The 22,332-nt window shown below is 35.5% G+C and overlaps 1 protein-coding gene across 7 annotated transcripts in view; it reads left to right on the top strand.

Moving 5' to 3' along the window:
• The window catches only part of AKAP9 (A-kinase anchoring protein 9), a 114,156-nt gene that overhangs the window by 45,162 nt on the left and 46,662 nt on the right, over positions 1-22,332 (top strand). For all 7 annotated transcript variants that reach the window (XM_027639507.1, XM_027639508.1, XM_027639512.1 and 4 more), the window contains 14 exons: positions 563-3,010; positions 3,831-4,044; positions 4,823-4,902; positions 7,530-7,668; positions 8,080-8,201; positions 10,372-10,477; positions 10,915-11,113; positions 11,655-11,751; positions 12,511-12,603; positions 13,929-14,300; positions 14,995-15,219; positions 16,835-16,975; positions 17,529-17,629; positions 18,345-18,550. In XM_027639507.1, the coding sequence (XP_027495308.1) occupies positions 563-3,010; positions 3,831-4,044; positions 4,823-4,902; positions 7,530-7,668; positions 8,080-8,201; positions 10,372-10,477; positions 10,915-11,113; positions 11,655-11,751; positions 12,511-12,603; positions 13,929-14,300; positions 14,995-15,219; positions 16,835-16,975; positions 17,529-17,629; positions 18,345-18,550 (4,543 nt within the window). The remainder of the gene's footprint in view (positions 1-562; positions 3,011-3,830; positions 4,045-4,822; positions 4,903-7,529; positions 7,669-8,079; positions 8,202-10,371; positions 10,478-10,914; positions 11,114-11,654; positions 11,752-12,510; positions 12,604-13,928; positions 14,301-14,994; positions 15,220-16,834; positions 16,976-17,528; positions 17,630-18,344; positions 18,551-22,332) is intronic.

Below are 22,332 nucleotides of genomic sequence, written 5' to 3' on the forward strand. Positions count from 1 at the left end.
ATATGAAGATTTTAGGACTGTTTCTGTTAATTAACACATAATATGTGTATAATTTAAAACTGAAAATTTTATGTCAATTTTGTGTATTATGTTTTTAAAAGTTGCAGAAATATATACAGCAAAATATGAAACTATACTGTATTTTAGAATGCCTTCATTGAATGACATTATTTTTGAAAAAAAATTTAAATTACTTGTTTGAACAATCTTTTCTGTCCTAAGGATAGAGGAAATTTTTTTCTTCATGTACTTTTTTTAATTATCCTTCATGAAAAACATTTTAAAAGCACCTAAAAAATTAAATGTCGTTAAAAGTGATAAGAGAGGGTGGGGTAGGCAGGGAGGAGTGGGGAGGAGAAGGGAAATGATGATGCAGATGAGGTAGGGATTCTCAGTTATTCCAAGGGTACAGAAAATGTCCAAATGAGGTCAAAAAGTAATATATATTTATTTTTTATCAGTTAGCATTCTAAAAAAGACTAAATAGCCAAGTCTGTAAATGTTCTTATGTGTTCATATAATTAGCTAAAAATAAGAACATGGTTTTGCTCATTTTTTAAAGGAAAAACAGAAAAACGAGGGAGAAGATTTGAGTAAAATACAAGAAAAAGAAGCATTAGTTGAAGAGCTGGAAGCAAAACTTGGGGAAGAAGAAAAAAATTCACTTCATCTTATGGAAAAATTATCAGATGTCAGTAAATTACTTGAAGAATCAAAAGAAGAGATTTCACTAAAAAACCGGCAGATAACTAATATGAGACTTGAACTTAGCACCTACAAACAGAAAGAAAGACAATGTTCTGATGAAATAAAACAATTAATGGGAACTGTGGAAGAATTGCAGAAACGATGTTATAAAGACAGCCAGTCTGAAGCTGACATTGTGCAAAGAATGGAACTAGAAACACAAAGGAGACTGGCACAACTTCAGGCTGAATTAGATGAAATGCACGGCCAGCAGATTGTACAAATGAAGCAAGAATTAATTAAGCAACATGCGGTGGAAATAGAGCAGCGTCTTTTGCAACAAAAAGTAGAATTGGAGAAAACTTCAAGTCTGTCTTTGAGTGAGAATGTTAATAAAGATCAAATGCATTTAATGAATATTAAAATTAATGAATTGAATGTGAAATTGCAAGATGCTGATAAGGAAAGGGAAAAAATAAAGCAAGAATTGTCACAGCAGATGGAATTAATTTCAGCAGAGAAGTCTCTTCAGCAAACTCGAATTGAAGATCTTCTCCAAGAACTGAATTTTTCAAGAGAGCAGGTTCAAAGAGCCAAGCAAACTATAGTGGATATGGAATGTAGACTAAATGAAGCTGAGAAATACCAGTTTGTGATTGAAGATTTAAAAACTCAGCTGGCTTCTGCATCTGAATTTAGGAAGGATTTGGAATTAAAACATGAGGCAGAAGTCACAAATTACAAAATAAAACTGGAAATGCTAGAAAGGGAAAAGGATGCAGTTTTGGACAGAATGGCAGAATCTCAAGAAGCAGAATTAGAGAGACTGAGAACAAAACTTCTGTTTAGTCATGAAGAGGAACTTTCCAGACTTAAAGAAGACTTAAAAAATGAGCACATGGTAAACATGGAAAGCCTTAAACATAACTTGAATATGCACCATAAACAGCAGTTAGATGAGGTACAAAATGAAATGAGTCAAAAGATAGAAGCCATGCAATATGAAAAGGACAACTTAATCACAAAGCAAAATCAGTTGATATTAGAGATTACGAACCTGAAAGATTTACAGCAGTCTATTGTAAATTCTAAATCTGAAGAAATGACACTTCAAATACATGAACTGCAGAAGGAGATTGAAGTGCTTAGGCAAGAGGAAAAAGAGAAGGGTACCCTTGAACAAGAAATTCAAGAGCTGCAGCTTAAAACTGAATTGATGCGGGAACAAATGAGGGAGAGAGAGGATAGCCTTCAAAAAAAATGTTCAGAACTGGAAACCCAAAATAGTGTTCTTAAGGGGAAAAATGAAACTCTGGAAGAGAAATTAAAAAGTATGTTGGTAAGCTCTGAAGAAAATGTAATTTGTAACAGTAGTGTTAGCTCTGAGACAGAAGTTTTGGACTTGCAAAAAACAATAGAGAAGCTGATTACTGAAAAAGAGCAACTTAAAAACCAAAACAGTCAACTCCAAGAGGATAGTGAAAGGCAAAAGAGTGCCTTTTCATTTACTGAGAAAAAACTTGAAGCTAATTATAAAGAGCTACAGAAACAATGTGCAACTCTTCTGAAGGCAAAAACGGAATTAGAAGAGAATAAGGTGAAGCAGGAAGCTGAATATAAAAGCAAACTCAAAACTTTGAATGAAAAACTTCACCATTTACAAAGTAATAGACCAGGTTTATTTAAAACTAAAATGTGTAGTTTTGAAGGAAGTAAAGAAATCAAGGTGTCCAAGACAGACACATTTGAGGCTGGAGAAGTTGTTGAGAAAGATGCAACAGAACTAATGGAAAAGCTTGAGGTGACTCAGCGTGAGAAACTGGAATTGTCCCTAAGACTTTCTGATCTCTCTGAACAATTAAAGTCAAGGGATAGTGAAATTTGTCATTTAAATGAAAAAATCAAATCCTTAAAAGATGAGAAAGAGCAAATTCTAGCAAAGTGTAAAGAACTAGAAGTCATAAATAACTGTGCTCAGAAAGGAAATAGTAGTAGTAATGACCCTAAGAAAAAATGCTCTAAAGGAAAATCTCTGAAGACTGCTACTACAGCATCTGAAAGTAGAAATAAACCCCTTGGTCCAAGGAGTAAAACTGATGAAGGAATAAATACAAGGGGAAATCTAGCTTCGGGTAAAGATAGGAGTCATGAGGTAACAAAAAGAAAGGAGGTCCAGCAAGCGCTGAAACCAGAACAGCAGTCTCTTGTAGAACATTTACATGGGATACCAGACAGGCTGACAGATGAAACATCATTAATAACCCTTACACAAAGTGAAAATAATAATCTTCAGCAGCAAGTGGATGCCTTAAAATCAGAACAGGTATGTTACATAAGACAGTATAGAAAATAATTTGCCTATGAGAATTTGTAGGAGCTTGCACTTGGAAATTTGCATTGTGTTTTTCCTGTTAGCTGCTTTGAAGTACAGGTGTGTGTTGTGTGTGTGTGCATGTCACTGTGGCCAGTGGTTGAAAGGGGTTACATGAATGAATGCAATTGTAATTCTGGTCAATGTGTATGAGGATGGTATTTTTCAATGAAAGAAATACTCTTTCCCTTAGATTTAATTAACAACAACAAAAAAAGGTAAGGAGAAGATGAGTAGAGCATTTCATATTTTGATGTAGTGTTTCACTTACATGAGGGGAATACTTATTCAGGAGGTAAGTTTTTATTCTGTGAATAGCTTTTCAGTTCTCTAAGTGCTCATTTAAACAATGTAAAAAATAATGAAACTTCATCAGTCATCTTGTTCAATTTTTTTAAATATCAAACTTGTGAAATACTAATATTACATTATCTAAATTTTTGTGTATATGTGGTTATCACTTCCTAAGAAACGTATCTGGAAGTGAGCATGAGGAATAATGCATATCGTGTGATTCTAACCAGTCTCTAAGTTTGCTGGAGCAATTTTGCTTGTATTTTTTGGTATTGTAAATGAACTGCAGGTAATATAAAAAGGATTGTTATTTTGTTAAAACTCAATTTTCCAAATAACGTATGTTTAAATTTACCCTAATGCATACCATATGTGCAGCATTCCATTCAACACATTATTAATCGCAGAAATTTGCAGAGATGGGACTTTCTGTTTTCTTGTTTCTCACTTTTTGTAAAATGTGTCTTTTTATTCAAAGACTGATTTACAACTACAAATGGAAGCACAGCGGATTTGCCTATCCCTGGTTTATTCAGCTCATGTAGACCAGGTTCGTGAATACTTGAAAGCAGAAAAAGAAAGTGCACTTTGCAGTCTTAAAGAGGAACTTGTTCACAGTCATCTACAAGAGGTGAATGATCTTAAAAAAATGCATCAGCTGGAGCTCCAGACCTTGAAAGTTCAGCAAACAGGTAACTTGACCAAAATTTTGAGTGAAGATCTTCATATGAAAAACGGTGTCTTAAAAAAAAACAACAAAACAAACAAGCACAAGAGTTTGTGTGTGTAGCTGTCCAATAAATTGTTTTTATAGAACACTTTGAAGTGGTTTTGTACCAAATTGTTTACCCATTGCCTGTAGTCTGTTACTCAGGGAACTTTTAAAAAAAGTATATAAAAAAAAGGGGAATAAAATGTATTACAGGTCATTGTTTTCTATTTCTATTAGCTCAATTAATTTTAAAGGACTATATAATAGATTGACCTGTAAGGTGAAATAATGAGTAAATACATCAACAAAATATTTTTGGACTTGTTCTGTTCTCTGTTCTTTGAATTCCTGTATTGACTCCCTGCCCATGTTAAGTAAACTTTGCTACAACTTTTTGCCTCAGTGAGCTTTTACATTATCATGATGGTTTTCTATTTTTGCTTTTACTGTCATCCCATGATTTGCTCTTGGGTAAATTTTTGGCATTAAGTTCTTTGCTCTCCAGTATGTTTCTGTAGTTGTATCTTTCTAGAGGCCACTAACACACAAAGCCATTTCCTATCTCTTGCTACTCTTGAACATGCAGCTCAACCATAATAATTGAATCTATCCATGTCTTGGAACAAGAAAGAGGGGAACAAAAAACTATGCCTTTCTAAAAACTGAAAAGGCAGTCTCACTGTGGCAGGAAATTAGGCCCTTGAAAAGTTGTTTTGCATCTAGTGTTTAAAAATAATATGAATAATTTGTATTCACAGATGATGACATGAAATCTACACAAAGACTTATAGAAAAACTCAATGAAGCTGTAACTGAGGAATGTTCCAGGCTTGCTCAGGTAAGAGTTAACAAAAAACCTTTTCTTAAAATGAAAATTTTGGAAACAAAAAATTATGTGTACAGAGAATCCTCATATTTTTCTACATTATTTTTACAGGTTTTCTTTGCAGCTTTTCTCTCCACATTGATCTGAAAATAGAGACTGCTAAACCTGAGCTTCCAAAATAGCAGTGCAAGGGATTTTCGGGGGGTTTTTTTCCCTAAACTTGCTATGTCCTTGTCTAGGCAATGCTTTTGTCTTGTACCTGGTCTTAATCTTTTAGCTAATGTTTGTCTCATCTGTACTGGTTTGGAAGTATTTTTTTCCTTTCTCTGTGTCTCTGGCTATTTCTGATTTATAACAGTCTGATGTCACACACATATTGATGTGCAGGTCATCAGCTCTCATATCTGCAATAAGGTAGTAATTTCTTTCTTAGCTGCACATCACATTAAAAGGAGCAGAAAAGAAGAATTTTCTGTCCAACCCATATTAATTTATTTTTTGTCTTTTTTTTTTTTGTATTATCAGAGTCTCCCCCCACGAGATCAAAGCCTTTTAATGTCCAAAAGAGTCTGTTAGCATCTCACCTAATGAGACCCTTCGCTTAACAGGTTCTCTGAGACGGGCAGGACATTTGATACCTTTTTATATAAGGACTGCACTTAACAGTGGTAGAAAAACCCCTCAGCAGGTTTCTTCTATGAGTTATTTACCGTCAATGAAACTGTCAGCACCTAAAAATGGACTCACTCTAACAGTTCACGAAATAACACATTTATTAATACAAATTTGTGAAAGTTTATGGGGTTTGTTGTTTCTGGAACAGGGTCTAACTGCAAAAACACACTTAAACTATGTAATAGTAATAATAATAATAAAGCCAAGCATAGGCACACATGCTAAAGCAAAAGCAACTTACAACGAAGTAATAAGTAAAAATTTTAAAATACTGAGGAGCAAAAGTAAAATTAGTATATATGTATAAAGTGATCACTCACCCCAAGGTATCCCGAGAAGGTGGAGGGACAAAAAGGTAGCCCACCTGTTACCTCCACAGAGTTGATGGAACTTCTCCCTGATTTTTGCATGGAGAAGTTTTAATACGTTTCTTTTTTAGGCAGTTTAATACTAATCTTTTTTAATTCCTTTCTTCTTTAGGCAGTTTGAGTGGCTGTAATCAATAAACTAGTTTTGGGATGATAGACAGATGAAATAGGCCCAAGGGTCCACTTCCTGAGTTCCCGTCAGCCAGGGTGTTCAGGGGGAAAAAAAGGCCATATCATTCCATATCACTCCTTTCTTCATTTTAATCCTTTTATCAGTTTCTGGGAATGTGTCTCCAGGTGCTGGGGTTTTCCAGGAAACCATCAGGAGGTTTTTTTCTCCTTTTGTGTGGTCTTTCTATCACCTTACACTGCAGCATATCTTTCAAAGACTTAAAAGAGTCTCAGAATCTAAGAAAATTGCTGTCTATATTGTTTTCAGTAACAAAATATTATAGTCAACAATTGAAGCATATTTTTAGTCTCTATTCTAGTACCTATCACCAATAATACTTTTTTACCATATTTTTTTTTGTAGAGTCTAAGTAATCAATGGCCCTTTCATGTACTTTTTGACCAGGAATCAAGTTACTTATTAAACTTATTTCTAGATAAATTAAGCTACTTTCATCATTCATTATAAACCATGGTTTTCCATTCTAAAATACTTCAAATGGATGAGGTCTGTGGTTTGGGTGTTTTTTTCCTTCTTTGCTGGACTTTTTTCAGCATCTTTTCAGGAAAGTGAATAGCAGAACTTTTTTACTTGAGATCCAACATAGGAGAGATTAAGCAGGACTCCTGATAGCTGACAGAAAGTAGCAGCTGAATGAGAGTTTTCAGCATTGTTTCACAGCTGTGAAAAAGGCTGCTGATCTGTGTGATTCCATGTTGAGCTTTTGGAGAAATTATGATTTTATTTTTGTAAATTGAATTTGGTGTCTGTGGAGTCTGAAATCTTAAAAATAAAGCACTGTGTGCTCTGAGCAAACTGTTTCTTTTCAAGTGTCATTTATCTTCAGAAATCATATGACTGTCTTCTGTTTGCCTGCCCATTGTGAATATGGCAGCTGTTTTGTTGACCACATAGCACCAACAAACATGAGGTATTCTGTTCATGACTTGGTTTTCTTATTCTATACCCTTCTATCCAATTTGTTCAGCACTTAAAGAGCAAGAGGAACTGTAATCTCTAAAAAGATATAAATTTCTGCCATAGGGGAATCCTTCTTCCAAGTAAAATTGCAGCTTATAAGAATGCAATATTTACAATGTAAATTTGCTTTCCACATTAATAAAGGAGGCCTTTCTTTGCAAGATTTCAGTACTTGGCAGTTCCAAATTAAATAATGATTTGAAAATGTGTGCATTTATGTTTTAGCTGAAAAGTCTTTTCATATCTGTTCCTTTTTTCAGAAGCTTTAAAGATTGTCTAGGTTCTTACAATTCGACAGAACATCTAAACCATCATTTTCACTGCAGTTAATACTCACAAGATACTACTTTCCTCCCACTATTTTTCTTACTTTCTTTGTGAATTGTGATTGATAAATTAATAAAAAATTCTTTACTTTTTTCTTTGTTTCATTTGTTGTACAGGTTTTGTGTGGCAATCAGAATGAACATTCTTCAGCTGCTGTAGAAACTGATGTTAAGGACCAGGAAATTTGCAGTAAACCTACTGTTGTGAAAGAAAAACTGAGTGTAGAATTACCAACACACAGAGATCAAGCTCAAGGTAATGACATTGTACTATCATGCTGGTTAAAAGTACTGATTTCAAGTATTTCAATCTGGCAAATTTTCCATTAGTTGTTCACATGCTAATTTGTGTGCTTAAATAGATGCTTTAGAGATTTCGTTATTATTCTGAAATGCTCTTATTTTTTATTATGAATATTTTCTTATGCTGTTTTCATTATAGTGGAAATTGGTGTAAAAAAGTGTTTGTTTGGGGTTTTTCTCCTCCTCCTTTTGTAGAAGAAGCTAGTAACTGTATCAAAAAAATACATATATTACAAAACATAAGGAAGGGCCTTCACCTGTTTCAATAATGTAGTGTTTATCAGACAATTCTTCAGGGGAGAACTTGTGAACAAATCATCTGTATTAAAATTTATAGTAAAATGTTTGTTTTCTTTTTTTAAAGTCACTGGTTCTTTGTGTAATTTAACTGTGCAAGAACGTATGGATGCACTTCTACGCAAGATAATGGAAGAATACAACAGGCTGAAAGCACTTCAAACACAGCTGATGAAGGATTGTAAACAGGTAAACTTTTGTAGCATATGAGTACATGAGCATCTGAATTTTCTCTGTTTCACGAATTACAGAATCACAGAATACGCGGAGTTGGAAGGGACCCACAAGGATCATAAAGTCCAACTCCTGGCCCTGCACCCATTCCCCAGAGTCACACCGTGTGCCCAAGTGTACCATCCAAACGCTTCTTGAACTGTCAGGCTTGGTGCTGTGACCACTTCCCTGGGGAGCCTGTTCCAGTGCCCAACCACCCTCTGGGTGAAGAACCTCTTTCTAATATCCAACCTAAATCTCCCCTGACACAACTTCAGGCCATTCCCTTCCGTCCTGTCATTGATCACCACAGAGAAGAGATCAGTGTCTGCCCCTGCTCTTCCCCTTATGAGGAAGTTGTAACTGCAGTGAGGTCTCCCCTCAGTCTCCTCTTCTCCAGGCTGAACAGACCAAGTGCCCTCAGCCACTTCTCATACGGCTTCCCCTCAAGGCCCTTCACCATCCTTGTTGCCCTCCTTTGGACGCTCTTTAATAGCTTAATGTCTTTCTTATATTGTAGTGACCAAAACTGCACACAATATTCAAGGTGAGGCTGCACCAATGCAGAGTAGAGTGGGACAATCACTTCCCTCAGCCCTCTGGATGAGTGAGGAATGTGTTTGAAATTGTCTTTATGTATTCTGGTTGAGTGGCAGAGCAAGGCAATGATTTGATAAAATGGAGAAAGCTGCTGCCTATGTCACAGAATTGTGGAATGGTTGAGGTTAGGAGGCACCTCTGGAGTTCACCTAATCCAAACCATTGCCCAAAACAGTGTCAGCTAGAGCAGGTTGTCAAGGACTGTGTCCAGCCAAATTTTGAGACTCCACAAGCCCTGTGGGCAACTGTGTCTTCTTCAGGTTATACATTCCCAGGTCTTTCGAACTCTCCTTGTAAGACAAATGCTCCGGGCCTCCCATCTCCTTAATAATTCACTGCTGAACTCATGGCAGTATGTCCATTTCTCTCTAATACTGGGAGTGCAATTCTGAACTCAGCACTCCAGATGTTTTGTGTCTCACCAGTGCTGAGTGGAAAAGAAGGATCACCTCTCTCAACCTGGTGGCAAACACTCTTCCTAATGCCTAATGCAGCCCAAGAGGCTTCTGTTGTAATGGCACATTAAGGGTTCCTGTTTGACTTGGTGCACACCAAGGCCCCCAGGACCTTTTCTGCAAAGCTACATTTCTACCCAGTCAGTTCTCCACACGTACTGGTGCACAGGGCTGTTCCACTCTAGGTTGAAGGACTTGGCATTTGCCTTTGTTGAAATTCATGATCTCCTCTCAGCCCATGTCTCTAGTCTGTTCAGGTCTCTTGAAAGAGCAGCAAAACCATCTGGTTTGTCAACCACTCCTCCCAGTTTTGTACAGTCGGCAAACCTGCTGAGTGTGTACTCTTGTTCCATCACCCAGGACTTTAATGAAAAGGTTAAATAGTATTATGGTGATAGTAATAGTTCTGATATCACCTGATATCTTGTGCTCAGAAACCTCCTTCAGTCACTGTAACCTTTGAAAAATAATGGAGAATGGCCTCGCAATAACATGGACCAGCTGCCTCAGCACTCCTTGGTGTACCCCATCAGGCAGCACCAAATTATTCCATGTCCAGTTTGTTCCCTCATCTGATCCTCCTCTACCAAGATTGTCTTCCTTGCTTCAAAATTTTACAGACATCTCAGGGGCCTAATATCCCTAAAGACAAATATTATCAGTAAAATTGGAGTTAAGTACTTCCATGCATTAAATACAGTACACTAGCCAATTATATCTAGACATGGTTGCAGGTCACATGTATTCATGGATATATATGTACAAAAAAATATTTGTGTGTGGAAACTGCATCTTGGGCCTGAGAGGAGGATATTAGTGTCTTCCTCTCCTTGGAGAGAAAGAGGAATTATGACTTAATAGTTTATATCCAAAGAGAAGAGTTTGAGATTTACAGTGAACATTCTGCACGGGCTGGTTAAATAAATATAAATGTATAGTCACTCAGACTATAAAATAAAACACATTGTTTTACTGGTTTACTCTTGTGCATTGGCCACCAATCTTTCTTACATGTTTATAATTGCAGTTAAAATTTTTGCGTTATTGCTAGACAAATTGTTCTTAATTGCATTAACTTGATTATTTTTTAGGTCAAAGAACCATGGCTATCCTCTTCAGAAGGGAGGAAAGAAGAGGAACCTGTCCATATGGAAACAAGAAAGGAAAGTCTGAAGATTCCTTCACAGAGTCTAATGGGTAAAAAGATACATATACTGTTTTTAATGTATGTATATTCAGAGAGAGAGAAAAGACAATGACTTTGAATTTTAACTGATTTATGGCTTACTACAGCTTGAAGCACATAAGAGTTTTTTTCAGATTTTTTTGGAGTACAATAGTCTGATTTTCTTCAGTCTCTAAAATACTTCAGAATTGTATTCTGTGAAACAGTTTTGTTTTAATCTTTTTCAGTGTTCCATGATTAAAGTTCTGTTACCCATATCAAATATAATTTTGCAAAATGGAAGATAAGGTTATCATTCTTTGTTATGGAAAAGTAATTGATAGGATGTCAGAAACTGGTTTTTAATTACATTAATTATGCAGTCCATCACTGCTAAATACTTGTGAGGAAGTTAATTCAATGTAATTTCTTTCCTCCTCACCCCCCCCATCAAATAACCCACATGTAGATCCTACAATTCAAGAGTACTGTTCAAAGGAGATAGGCAACCTTAAAAAACAACTTGAGGAACAGCATGCTCAAGAACTGGAACACCTCCGGTCCTATTTCCAACAGCAGCTGAAAGAAAGTGAAGAGAGGTACACTACAGAGATTGCCCATATGCAGGATAAGCTTGAGAGTGCTGAGGTGTCCTCTGACCACACAAGGTATTCATCAGGTTTTGAATGCATATATCTTTGCACTGTATACCAAACATGTTTCAAATAATCATTCCTGTAAAGCTGTGTGTTTTATTTCAAAATTTGAGAAATTCTCTATAAACACATCGCTCTTCTGTGGTTTTGTTCCTTTGGAGTTGTTAAGAGTCTTACAGAGAAATGACATAAACATTGCAAATTAAGTAGTGCAGCATTTATAGTTAATAGAGGAAGATTTGATAATTGGAATAATGTATAAATGTAATTTCATATATATGAGCTTTATAGCAGTAATTTCAAAACTTCAACTCAACAGACCACATTTAACCCTCGAAACTCCAGACACTATACTTTACTTCTAAAGACATTTTGTGTAGACATAGTTGCGTGAAATTCCTGATTTTCTAGAATGATTTGTAGCACTAAACTTTGTGGTGAAGCTTTTATCTGCTTAACACATTCTGGTTTTCACCAAGTCATGGGCCAAGAAATACTGATTTTTTTTTTTTTTAATTACCATTTCCCCTCTCTGCTTTTTCTACCTTTTTAGTGTAGCTACAGATTCAGAAAGAAAGTTAAAAGAAGTCTTCAGGAAAATAAAGTGCACGGAAAATCTTCATCAGAAAAGAACAGATAAAGCACTGGAGGTATTGTATAACTCATTTGACAGCTAATGAACATATGGTTGATAAAATTTAGCTGCTTTGGGTTCTAGGATGAAATTGAAATATGGACTGGGAATTTTGAGCAATAAAACTTGCTTTATTGGTCCTGGGTTTAATTTTATTTATTTATCTATTGTAATTTATTTTATCTCTGAAAAAAGACATTTAGGTGGGGCTGCTTCTTACCAAAGTGGAAGAGAGTTAGTGTTCAAATTGTGGGATTTCTTCAGGAATCTTTAAAATATTGTGACTTTTCTTAAAACACTAGTTATGAAAGAAGAGCAATTTAAGTGAAGTCCTGGTACTTTTGAAGTATAGGCTGCACAGTTTAGGAGAAATTTTGAAAAAGTAATCCCAAAGAATTTAAGAGACCAAATGCAAATGGAAAATAGCCCATGCATTCCTCCCCTAGTAGTGCTGGAAACCTGGCTCAAAAATTCTGCATTTTGCAAAACAGTGATGCTGTTTTGTACTGTGATCTGTGCTTGCTGGCCTGGTTTCACTGCATTTGACGATTCAAATAGCGCTGGAAGAAGAGTTGTTGCAAACTCAGCTTTTAAAATTCATTTTGAAGCAAAAACAAGGCAAAGTCTTTTACCCAGTTCTTCTATGTTGTAGTACAAAATTATGTGATTTGTATGAAAGCCTAATTGAGGGGGAAAATGTCTGGTCAGATTGAAGCTTGAAATGGTGAAATAAAATCACAAATACATGACCTGAGATTTCATGTTTTTCTTACAGCTTGGTAGGGAGACTGAAATGCAAAATGATCTGGATGTTGTTCAGTTACTAGAAAAGCAGTACCAAGAAAGATTAGAAGAAGAAGTAGCAAAGGTACTATTTTTAAGTTATTACTTTAAAATATGTTTAAAAATACTGTCATTTTTCATTTGCCATTTCTGAGAATTCGAACAGTTGCAATAATGTATGCTGAGGCTCGTCAGTTCAAAAGATTTTGCACTTGACAGTTCCATACTATTTTCTGGTCATATATTGTTGTGCATTTCAATATATTGTGTAAAATACATTGTTTTCCTTTGGATCTAGTGACTTTCTCTAAAACACAAAAAGTAAAATTAATATTTTATAGGTAGTGTATATTAATTTGTTTGTGGATTTACTTACTTTTTGACTTGCAGAAAAGTTTCCACTCTTCAGAAAGAAAAATTATTTCTGCTTTTGCTATTCATGTTCTAAATAAAAATTCAAATTAACATAAATTAAAGACTGGGTGGGGGGAGAAAGGAAGACTTACTAAAAAGGTTTGTAATCAGAGCTAAGAAGAATGTTATAACCAGCACAGGGTGATGACGTTAATTTAAGGAATCCACATTTCTGGAGTAAAAGTTCCATTTCTCTTATCTGCTACCAAGGAAACCCTTCTTTATGGGGAAACAAAGTACATGATTGGCTGTTGGGTTTTGTTAGGAGCTGTTTAAGTTCAAAAGACAAACTCACAAACAGGGAAGAGTTAGGTGTTTTCAAGTGTAACACTTCTGTATTTATTATACCATTTTTTTCCACACTTTTTGTAGCTTATACTATAAACAACTGTATTCTAAATCTAGAAAAGATTTGCTCACATGGTTGGAAAAGGAGTTTATTTGTATTAGAAGGAGATACTTAGCAATACAGAAGTTACCAGCCTGTTGTAACCGCAACTGCAGCCAGTTAATGCCAGCAGTTTCTTTCTGGTCAAGTAAAATTCCTGTGCTGAGTATCAAGCACATGGCACTGCTTTCTTTATACAGCCAAAAATTCCATGTCAGTCAAACTTTTACAAAGGATCCTTGGTTAGACAAAGCTTAGCACAGCTGCTCTCATGTCAGTATGCGAAGATTTTTTAAAATTGCCTAATAGGGTTTTCTTTAGAAGAACTTGATAATTCTGTGCTAAATAATCTATTGTAATTGAAAATAGCATCATAGTGTGTTAAACTGCCTTAAATACATCATGTCTGTATTTTAAGATGTAACTGTTTATGATATTGACAAGATGCCTCTGTTCTTTTACCTTTCTGTTTTCCTCTTTAAAAAATACAATTATAGTTCACAACTTTTAGTACTTTGTACTTGTATTATTGGTGGTCATGAATGAGATTTCTTCAGCAACAGGAGATGTGAAACATAAACTAATATAGACTTCCCTGATTTATTCAGGTAATTGTGTCAATGAGTGTAGCATTTGCCAAACAGACCGAATTGTCAGGAATCACTAGGCAGAAGGAAGAAGCACCAACACAGATTGTACATCAAGAGGGAATACATTTTGAAATTAAAAAGCAACATAGTGAAGAAGAAGTTGACAGCGCTCTTAGAAGAGCAACAGAAAAAGGCAGTAAGCATGAAGAAGAATTGAAATCACTTTGCAAGGAACTCAGTGAAGAGTCTGGAGAGATCAACTCACTTGGAGAACAGCTTCACTCTAATAGCAGCCCTGATTGCATAATAGGACAGACCACACATAAATCAGTGACTTCTGAAGAAGAACTTTTTTCCCATGTCAAAGGTCTTACAGCAGAAGAAACAACGGTAAGTGTAAAAAACAATTAAAAATATTGACAGTGCATAACACTATGTCTGGATAATCTTTCCAATGGGCATACAGTCCATTTCAATGGGAAAATGGCAGACAAAGAGATTAGGATGAAAATTCCATTTAAATATTTCTCTTTCCCTTTCAAATGGTTGACAGCATCAGCTCTAAATTATCTACCTTTCTTTTCTGTGTGCTATGCCTAGTGAAAGGAACATGACACTGGTTACATGAAAATGGGTGATTCCATTCATGGATAAAACTGCATTGCAGACAATAAGTCGTTAAAAGACTTTTTGTAAGCCAGGTTATATTCTAGTATTTTGTACGTGAAACATATTAAAAATAATCCCTAACCAGTTTGAGTCCATTGTGACAAAGGATATCAGCTGAACACAAAAATTATAAAAGTAATATATAGAGTATATATTTAGCATTTCACAAACATGGAGTGGAGGTTAGCTGGAATAAATAAAGTAAAAAGCAGTCATAAAAAGCTTAAGTTATTGGAAAAAACTTGTCTTTTAAATGGAGAATAATTCTAAGCCGGAGCCTTCCAAGAAGCAGTCAACGCAGTAACGCTTCCACGATAATTACTTTTATTTGTGAAAGTATTTTCTAAAGTTTATTTGAATATTTACTAGAACTGGTTGTTGAACATAAAATGGTAAAATAGCTCCAATATTTCAGCGCTACGTTGAGATGACAGCATCAGACACAGAAACATCCAGTCAGCTGTTGTTATATGAGGAACGTTTGGAAGACATGCGACAGGAGCTGGTGCGGCAATATCAGGAACATCAACAGGCAACAGAATTATTGAGACAGGGGCACATGCAGCAAATGGAACGTCAGAAAGAAAATCAAGATCAACTCTTAGCAGAGCTTGAGAATCTTAAAGTGCAATTAGCTGAGGTAATGTGCAGTTTGACTCAGTGAGTTAACATGTGTTAACAAAGGGACATCACTAGGCAGATTTATATTTATTTGTACTTTTAAATCTGTAGGGAGAGAGATATTGAGAGGAATGCACATATTTACTGTGTGCATGCATACACACCTGTGTGCACACATGTATCTGTTTGCATGTGTGTGTGTATACAAACACAGATATACATGTATTTATAGAAGACCAGTTTCTTTAATCAAAACTCTGTCAGAGATGAATAAATTCGGACTTCTGTAAACCTGGAGAAAAACTGCAGTGCTGCATAGTGGCCAGAAGAGAGAGTGAGTGAGGGTGGTACCTTGTCAATCATGCCACCTTCCAGATACATGACCTTGTGCAGGATGCAGACCTAGCAACCATTTTCATCAGTGAAACCACCAGTCATGGCTAGAAATACTATAAAATTCTTCTTTTTTCCTCATTCCCACTTGTACAGTACCAGTGGCTTCCCACAACAATGTGTTTTGGCTTTTTTTTCCCCCGAGTTCTGGGAGATAAGTCCTTACCACCTCTAGAATGAAACAAAATCTGTGGGGATTGGGAGGAAACATCAATATTTCTTTGCGTTTTTAAGCTTAACTTGACATCACTCAGTGTCTGTTCAAAGCCTGCAGTAAGTATGGTCATGAAACTCGTTAGTTTGTCTTAATTATGAAGTCTTCAAAAATGATGTCATTTATATACATATCTTTCAAGCATGTGTATCAATACTTCCCTTGGCAGACAAAGTTAGCAGAATTCAGAAGAATTCATCTTGCTCTGATTGAATTTCAACAATGTAACATTACCATAATGCACATAAAGATAGTAATCAGTGAATTCTAAAATTCTTTGCTCTCACTGTGGAGTGGAGTTTCAGACCTTCTCCAAACCTGGTTCTGCTCTGCTTAAGTTTGGACTCAAGGAGCTGGGGAATCTAGAAAGGCAGTCACTTTTATCTTCGGAATCCTTTTCAGCAATGGCAGGTGTCTCTTTCTCCTAACTGCTTTGTAGGTATCATAAAATCATTTATCCTGATAATCTTTCCTTTCAATATATATATATACTTCCTCCTTTTACCTTTTTTCCAATTTGTAACTGCAGCTTTGTCAGGGGCTGCAAATTCCTGAAACTGATAAAAATCATTAAGTAGAATTAGCTGCTGGCTTTTTTCCAGCTTTTAATGCCAAGGATGTATGTTCCTAAGAACTGCATATGAATGTATGCATTGTGTTTAAACCATGAACACTTCTAGCTCTTCTGAAAGAGAGTACGTGTAGGCTTTTTATAAAAATAAGTTACTATCATCTTTTTTCTTCTGCAAAATGTATCATAGCATGTAATATCCAGAAATTCCCACCAGTTTGCATTATGACCTTTGTGTTTCCTGAAAAGCATAAAAATGGTACAAAAATCTTGAAGAAGGTTTAAGTATTTATTAACTGTATTCTGTTCTAGAAAGCTGTCAGTGTTTTTGTAATGATTTAAAGAGATGAACTGAAATTTCATTGTGCAAAATATGTAAAAAATTAGAAGTGACAGGGCTCACTGTACTCAGAAGCTTAAAAAATTGTGTGTGCCTCTGTAACTCCTCTTTCTTAGCGTGTCTCAATGGAGAATGACAGCCTGGTTGCAGAGAGAGAGAGAATGCTTTTAGAAGAACTGGAATCATTAAAACAACATTCTGTACCCGGAAAAGAGAGGCTGTTTTGTGAGCTACAAAACAGCAGCACACAGACAGAGGTAAATATGGACTTTGACTTTCTTGGCAGCTATGGCATGTAAAACCAGTAAGATTCCTTTTCACTGCTACTCTTTTCATGTAATATATTTTTCTACAAGGTATTGGGTATTGCTGGAACAGAGCAGGTTTTAAGATCCAAGAGGTGATACTGGTAGGCATAGCTTTTTTACTTCAGGTAAGCAGAAGCTGGTTGAACAGCTTAAAGGTGGGGATTATTACTACAGCTATTTGCTCAGGTAAACTCACATTTTCATATTGCTATAGCAACACCAACAGAAAATACAACAACTATTTTATCAGTGTAACAAAGTTCTTTCTAATTGACCCTGCCTTGGATTTCCTAGTTTCTTTTTGTTAATGTTTTAGTTAATTTTTCCCCATTGGAAGAGTACTTTTTGATTTCTTGAATAAGCAGAAGCTTATTAAAAAAACCCACAATTAATTTAGGTTTTAAATTTCATATTCTACTGCATATAAGAAGAATATGTTGATTCTGATGTGACAGGATTTCTGTCCTTTTTGTCTTCTCTCCCTCTGCCAAAACTTACTCAGAATGAAAATGAAAACCAAAACGTGAGAGAGCAGATCTTTGAGCATGAAGATGGGGGAAGAAAGCCTGATGAAACACCTTCAGCTCTTCTTTCTAAAGAAAGGTGCTTGGAACTGATAGGAAAACATTATATTTGTTCAATTTTGATAATCATGTTCTTGCTATTAAGTTAAAATTTATAAGCTTTATTCTGACTGATGATAATGGGCATCTTTTGTTCTAGATAATCATATTTCTGTGATTAGATTAAACAGTGTCTTATTTTTTGTAAAGTGTAATGATGTAATGGCATAGAGGACAAGACAAATCTTAACCTCTTTTACTATGTATTTCATATTACACTCATGTAAAATCATAAACATTATTTATAGACACGTATTTGTATACACATTTTATGCACATATGTGAAATAAGTTTATATGAATATGATTGTTGTATTTCATAATTCCATTCAACTATTCTGTAACTTTTGATGTACGCAGAGGAACAATCTTCCTATTTGCCACTTTGAGAAAAGATTAAGTTTATAATGAATACGAGGCAAATTTAGACCTCTGCTTATGAAGACTAACTAGATAAAACACTGAGATAAAAGTAGAAATATTGATAAATATTTTTTGTATATTTTGTATAAAGAACTGACTTTTAACACAAATGTGTATTTAATATTTACATGATGAGAGGTTTAGTCTTAAAAAAGAAATCTTAATTTTACAGTTTCAACTGCAAGTCTTTTCTGGTTGCAAGGGTGTATAAGGGAAAAAACTCACTTTGAAAGCAGAGAAAAATCAAAGGACTGATTAGTTTCTGTCCTGCAGGCATGTTTTTCAAAAGGCTAATGAAAAACTCATGAAGATTCTTTTAGAAGTTGTGAAGACAACTGTGGCAATGGAGGAGACAATTGGTCAACATGTTCTTGGGCTGCTGGATCGGTCTGGGAAAGTCCAGCCATCTAAACCAGCCGGATGGGACGTGGAGACAGAGGAGTCAATAAAACCCTGTATCCGTGTGGGATATGATAAAGGTACTGGTTGTAGAGTTTTATCATTTCCATGCTTTTATTATAAATTTAAATAACCTTAGTTTTGAAAGTTTTAATCAAACTTTTTTTAAAAAAAACAAACCCCTATTTGTCATTTGAATGCATTTGATATCCCTACTTAAGAGACATTTCGGGAGTTGCCTAGGTCACGCCCCAAGCCAATTACGACTCCTGTCTAGAGTCCTGTTGCAAAGCCTGCAATAGAATTAGAAAGTGATTGTGAAATACAAAAATAAATATGTTCCTGTTGAAGGAGACAAAGAGAAAGACAATGAAACATAGTTCCATGACATCTTCCACCAACTTCCACCAGCCTTCCTCTGGATATATGTGGAATGGGAACTAGTGTCAAAGGCTGTTTCTCTACTGGTGCACTTGATGTATGTAGGTATGTTGCTGGTCACTGAGGCCAACTGGCATGGGACAAGCCTATATATATGTCCTTGTGTACTTCCTTAGCCTCCTACAGAGGTGGTTGCATGCAAATAGCCTTTCAGAAACTGTTCCAAAAGCTTGCTAACTGCCAAGACTTGCCCATCAGCTGTTTTCAGGAGTGCTAGTTGACACAAGCCTTAAAGGAGCATTTTGGTGTTGTAGTTAGTTGTTATCAGTGTTTAAGAACCCTCCTAGGGTCTGTTTATTTTCTTGTGATTGCACTAGAATAGTGTCTGTCCATTTCTCTTTTGTGCTGGAGTAGGTGCTTGATCATATTGCCATTTAGGTACCATTCAGGTTGTTCACATTCATCCTGGATCATGTGGGCAGGGAATGTGCAACAGATTGGTTCAGTCTGAAACATATTATACATCTGGATTTGGCTGGAATTTTAACTACCATGAATGAGAAAAAGAACTGGAAGTCAAATATTACATTTCATTATTATGAAAGTGTCTACTACAGGGTAATAAGGCAGCTGGTAAGTGAAGGTGAACTTTACCTCTTTCATTCAAAATGCGTATTATTGATTCCCTGTGGCTTTAAATATAGGTCACATTAAGCCTTGGGACAAGTTAAGAAAGGTTATATGAATTTGTAGCACAATGACATCTCTTTCAGTTGATTACTCAAAAGGTTATCTGCGGTGAAATGTGAAAAGTTGTAGTCTAAAAATTCTTGAATTTTTCAAGTTAGCAGCACTTTTATGCTTGTACTGCTGTTTCACTAAAAGAAAAAAAATCAAACCCCAAACCCTGTAACTTTTGTTTTCTGCACATTTCACTGTATTTATTTGTGAGGAAAATTATCTATTGAAAATTCAGGCTTTTGAGGCTTTGCCTTTTCCCCCAAATACTAGATTGGATAACTAAGCTTCTGGCCTTATTTTTTGATACTTATCCTTGAGAACATTTGCTACTAACCATACTTGAAGGAATCACTTTTATCAAAATGAAGTATTCTTGCACTTTACTTTGTGGTAGGAAATGAGTAGAGTTTGCTTATGTTAAAGTAGTTAGAACTATATTTCAACCACTAGCAACTATTTTCCGCACAGTCTCCTAGCCAAATGGTAAAAGGAATAATGACCAGGCTCAAAGTCTAACATCACCTCCTTTTGAATTTTGAGGTAGTCTTAAATTTTATGTAAACCTTATTTTAAATAAGTTTTCTATATTAAAAGCATCAATTTATAAATATTGTATTCCCTTTGTATAATCTGAGGTGATGTGATTTTATCAAAATACATTGCCCAAAGAGATAAAAACTTGTTCTGGTTATGAAGGCAGTGATCACAGGCTGTCACAGTTACATGTATTGTGTATTACCTAGTGCATTCGCACTTACATCATGCCTATTTAAAGAATATGTACTGTTGCTTTTCTCCTTCATTCTCATTTGCTGAGCATATTGCTCCCTTTTCTCAGGTAATGTATATATAACTGTATGTACAAAGTGCTAATATGGGATTGTTGCCCTTCACTGCTCTCATAAGTGCCTGCTGTGCACATTTGGAGATATTAGCAATGCGCAATACATGCATTTGCTTTTTACCTGCTCCTGCACAGCAATGTATGTACGTGTTTGTGTCACTAATTATTGTCATTACCAGTTCTTAATATGGATTACTTGCATTACTTGTATGTAGAAAAACACAGTTAGAAAGTATTTTTATTTGGTATATTGGTTTATTCCTGCCTTTCATAATGCTACTGTCTAAACATACAGTGGGCCTTGTAATTGAAATGAATCGTTAATCTCTTGTTAAGTCTTCTAATGAAAGATTACTCTCTCTAAGTAGAAGAGAACTCTATTCCATTCTGCTAGTGATGAAGGTTGACTGTTTTAATTCTTGTGTTTGCTATTAGTGTGTTTTGAAGAGGTATGTAAAATTTCAGTATTCTGTAACAAAGCAATATGTCTGTTATTGTAATGCACCTCCTTGATATAGAGCAGCATTCAGGCTGTCCACATACCAGTTGTTTATTCCAGGATCCTTTTTGCATGTTTCCTTACATTCATAAATGTAAAAATCCAAGCTTACAGTAGCTATAAGGGTGAATGTATAGTTTGTAATATATCTTTGGAATTGTATTCACAGTTCTCCTTTTATTCTCTCGAAATTATATGGCAACATCCTTGCTACCTTTGGGGTCAGCCAGCCATAATAGTAGTTTTACGATTTCAACAGCTAAAGTATCTGATTCTTCTTCAGAGGGAATTAGATGACAAATTCTGTTATGTTTTCAACAGTGTGACTGATGTTACTCAGTTCCTATAGTGACACTAAGTGGCCTGAGGGGACATAACCTTTTAACATTTTTCCCCCATTGTTTTGTGGAAGTAAGAAATAGGTACACACTACTTTTTTTTAACCTGTGCATGTTATTGTATTTTCTAATACCTAACCAAACAGATCTTCCTCTTTAATTAGTTAGGAAATCTGTAGGAATAAATTCATACCAATAAAAATCTTAAATAGTAAAATAATGTGTTAATTGGAGTGAACTCTCTCTGATCTTCTGAACATAATCCGTGTTTATTGACAAGCAGAACTCAGCTTACTGTTTTTGCTGAGTTTCAGCATTTTTTAAAGCTTTAAATCATTAAGGTCACATACTTATAACCACACCTGATTTATAGAGCATGTAGAGATTTATCTGGGACCTTGTCTAGGTTATCGGCAAGCACGGGATTTTATTTCTAGCAGAGTGAGTAAGGTTCAAATTTCAGTCATAAAACATATCATTTGAAGTGAACAGCATTTGTGCAAAGTGATCTGGTGAGTTAATTACTTCTGCAGGTTTGAGCCAGGAATCACCGTACCAGAGCCAGCACTTCTCCCCCCTCTGTTGCACCTTGGGTGGAGGGACTGCAGTAATGTAGAAGCCTGTGCATTTATGGCATTTCTTGAGCATTAAACCCTCGTACTTTCTGAGTTCCTTGTTTCTGAGCAGCATACCAGGAACAAGGTAGTAAATGGCTTATACAGTGAATTGCCACAAAACTGACTTTTTGTTTTCAGCTTGTAATTCCTAAACTTAATTCCTCAGAGGAATCCCAGAAGTAAACTGAGATGTTAGCTCTACATGTTGCAGTATGTGTATTGCTTCGTAATGTCAGTTGACAGCTCATAAACAACTTCTATATTTGAAAGTTTTGAGTAAGCACTGTATAATTAAGTACTTTTCTTAAGATTTAGTCAGCCATGACATCTGACGTGCTGAACTGCAAGCTCCATGGCAAAGGAAACAATATGAACCTTTGTTTCTTTGTTTTTGGTGTCTTTTGGGGTTTTTTTTCTGTTACAAGGAGAGAGTTTACACAAA

Source organism: Corapipo altera, unplaced genomic scaffold (assembly GCF_003945725.1).
Source record: "Corapipo altera isolate COAL_440 unplaced genomic scaffold, ASM394572v1 44, whole genome shotgun sequence".
NCBI lineage: Eukaryota > Metazoa > Chordata > Aves > Passeriformes > Pipridae > Corapipo > Corapipo altera.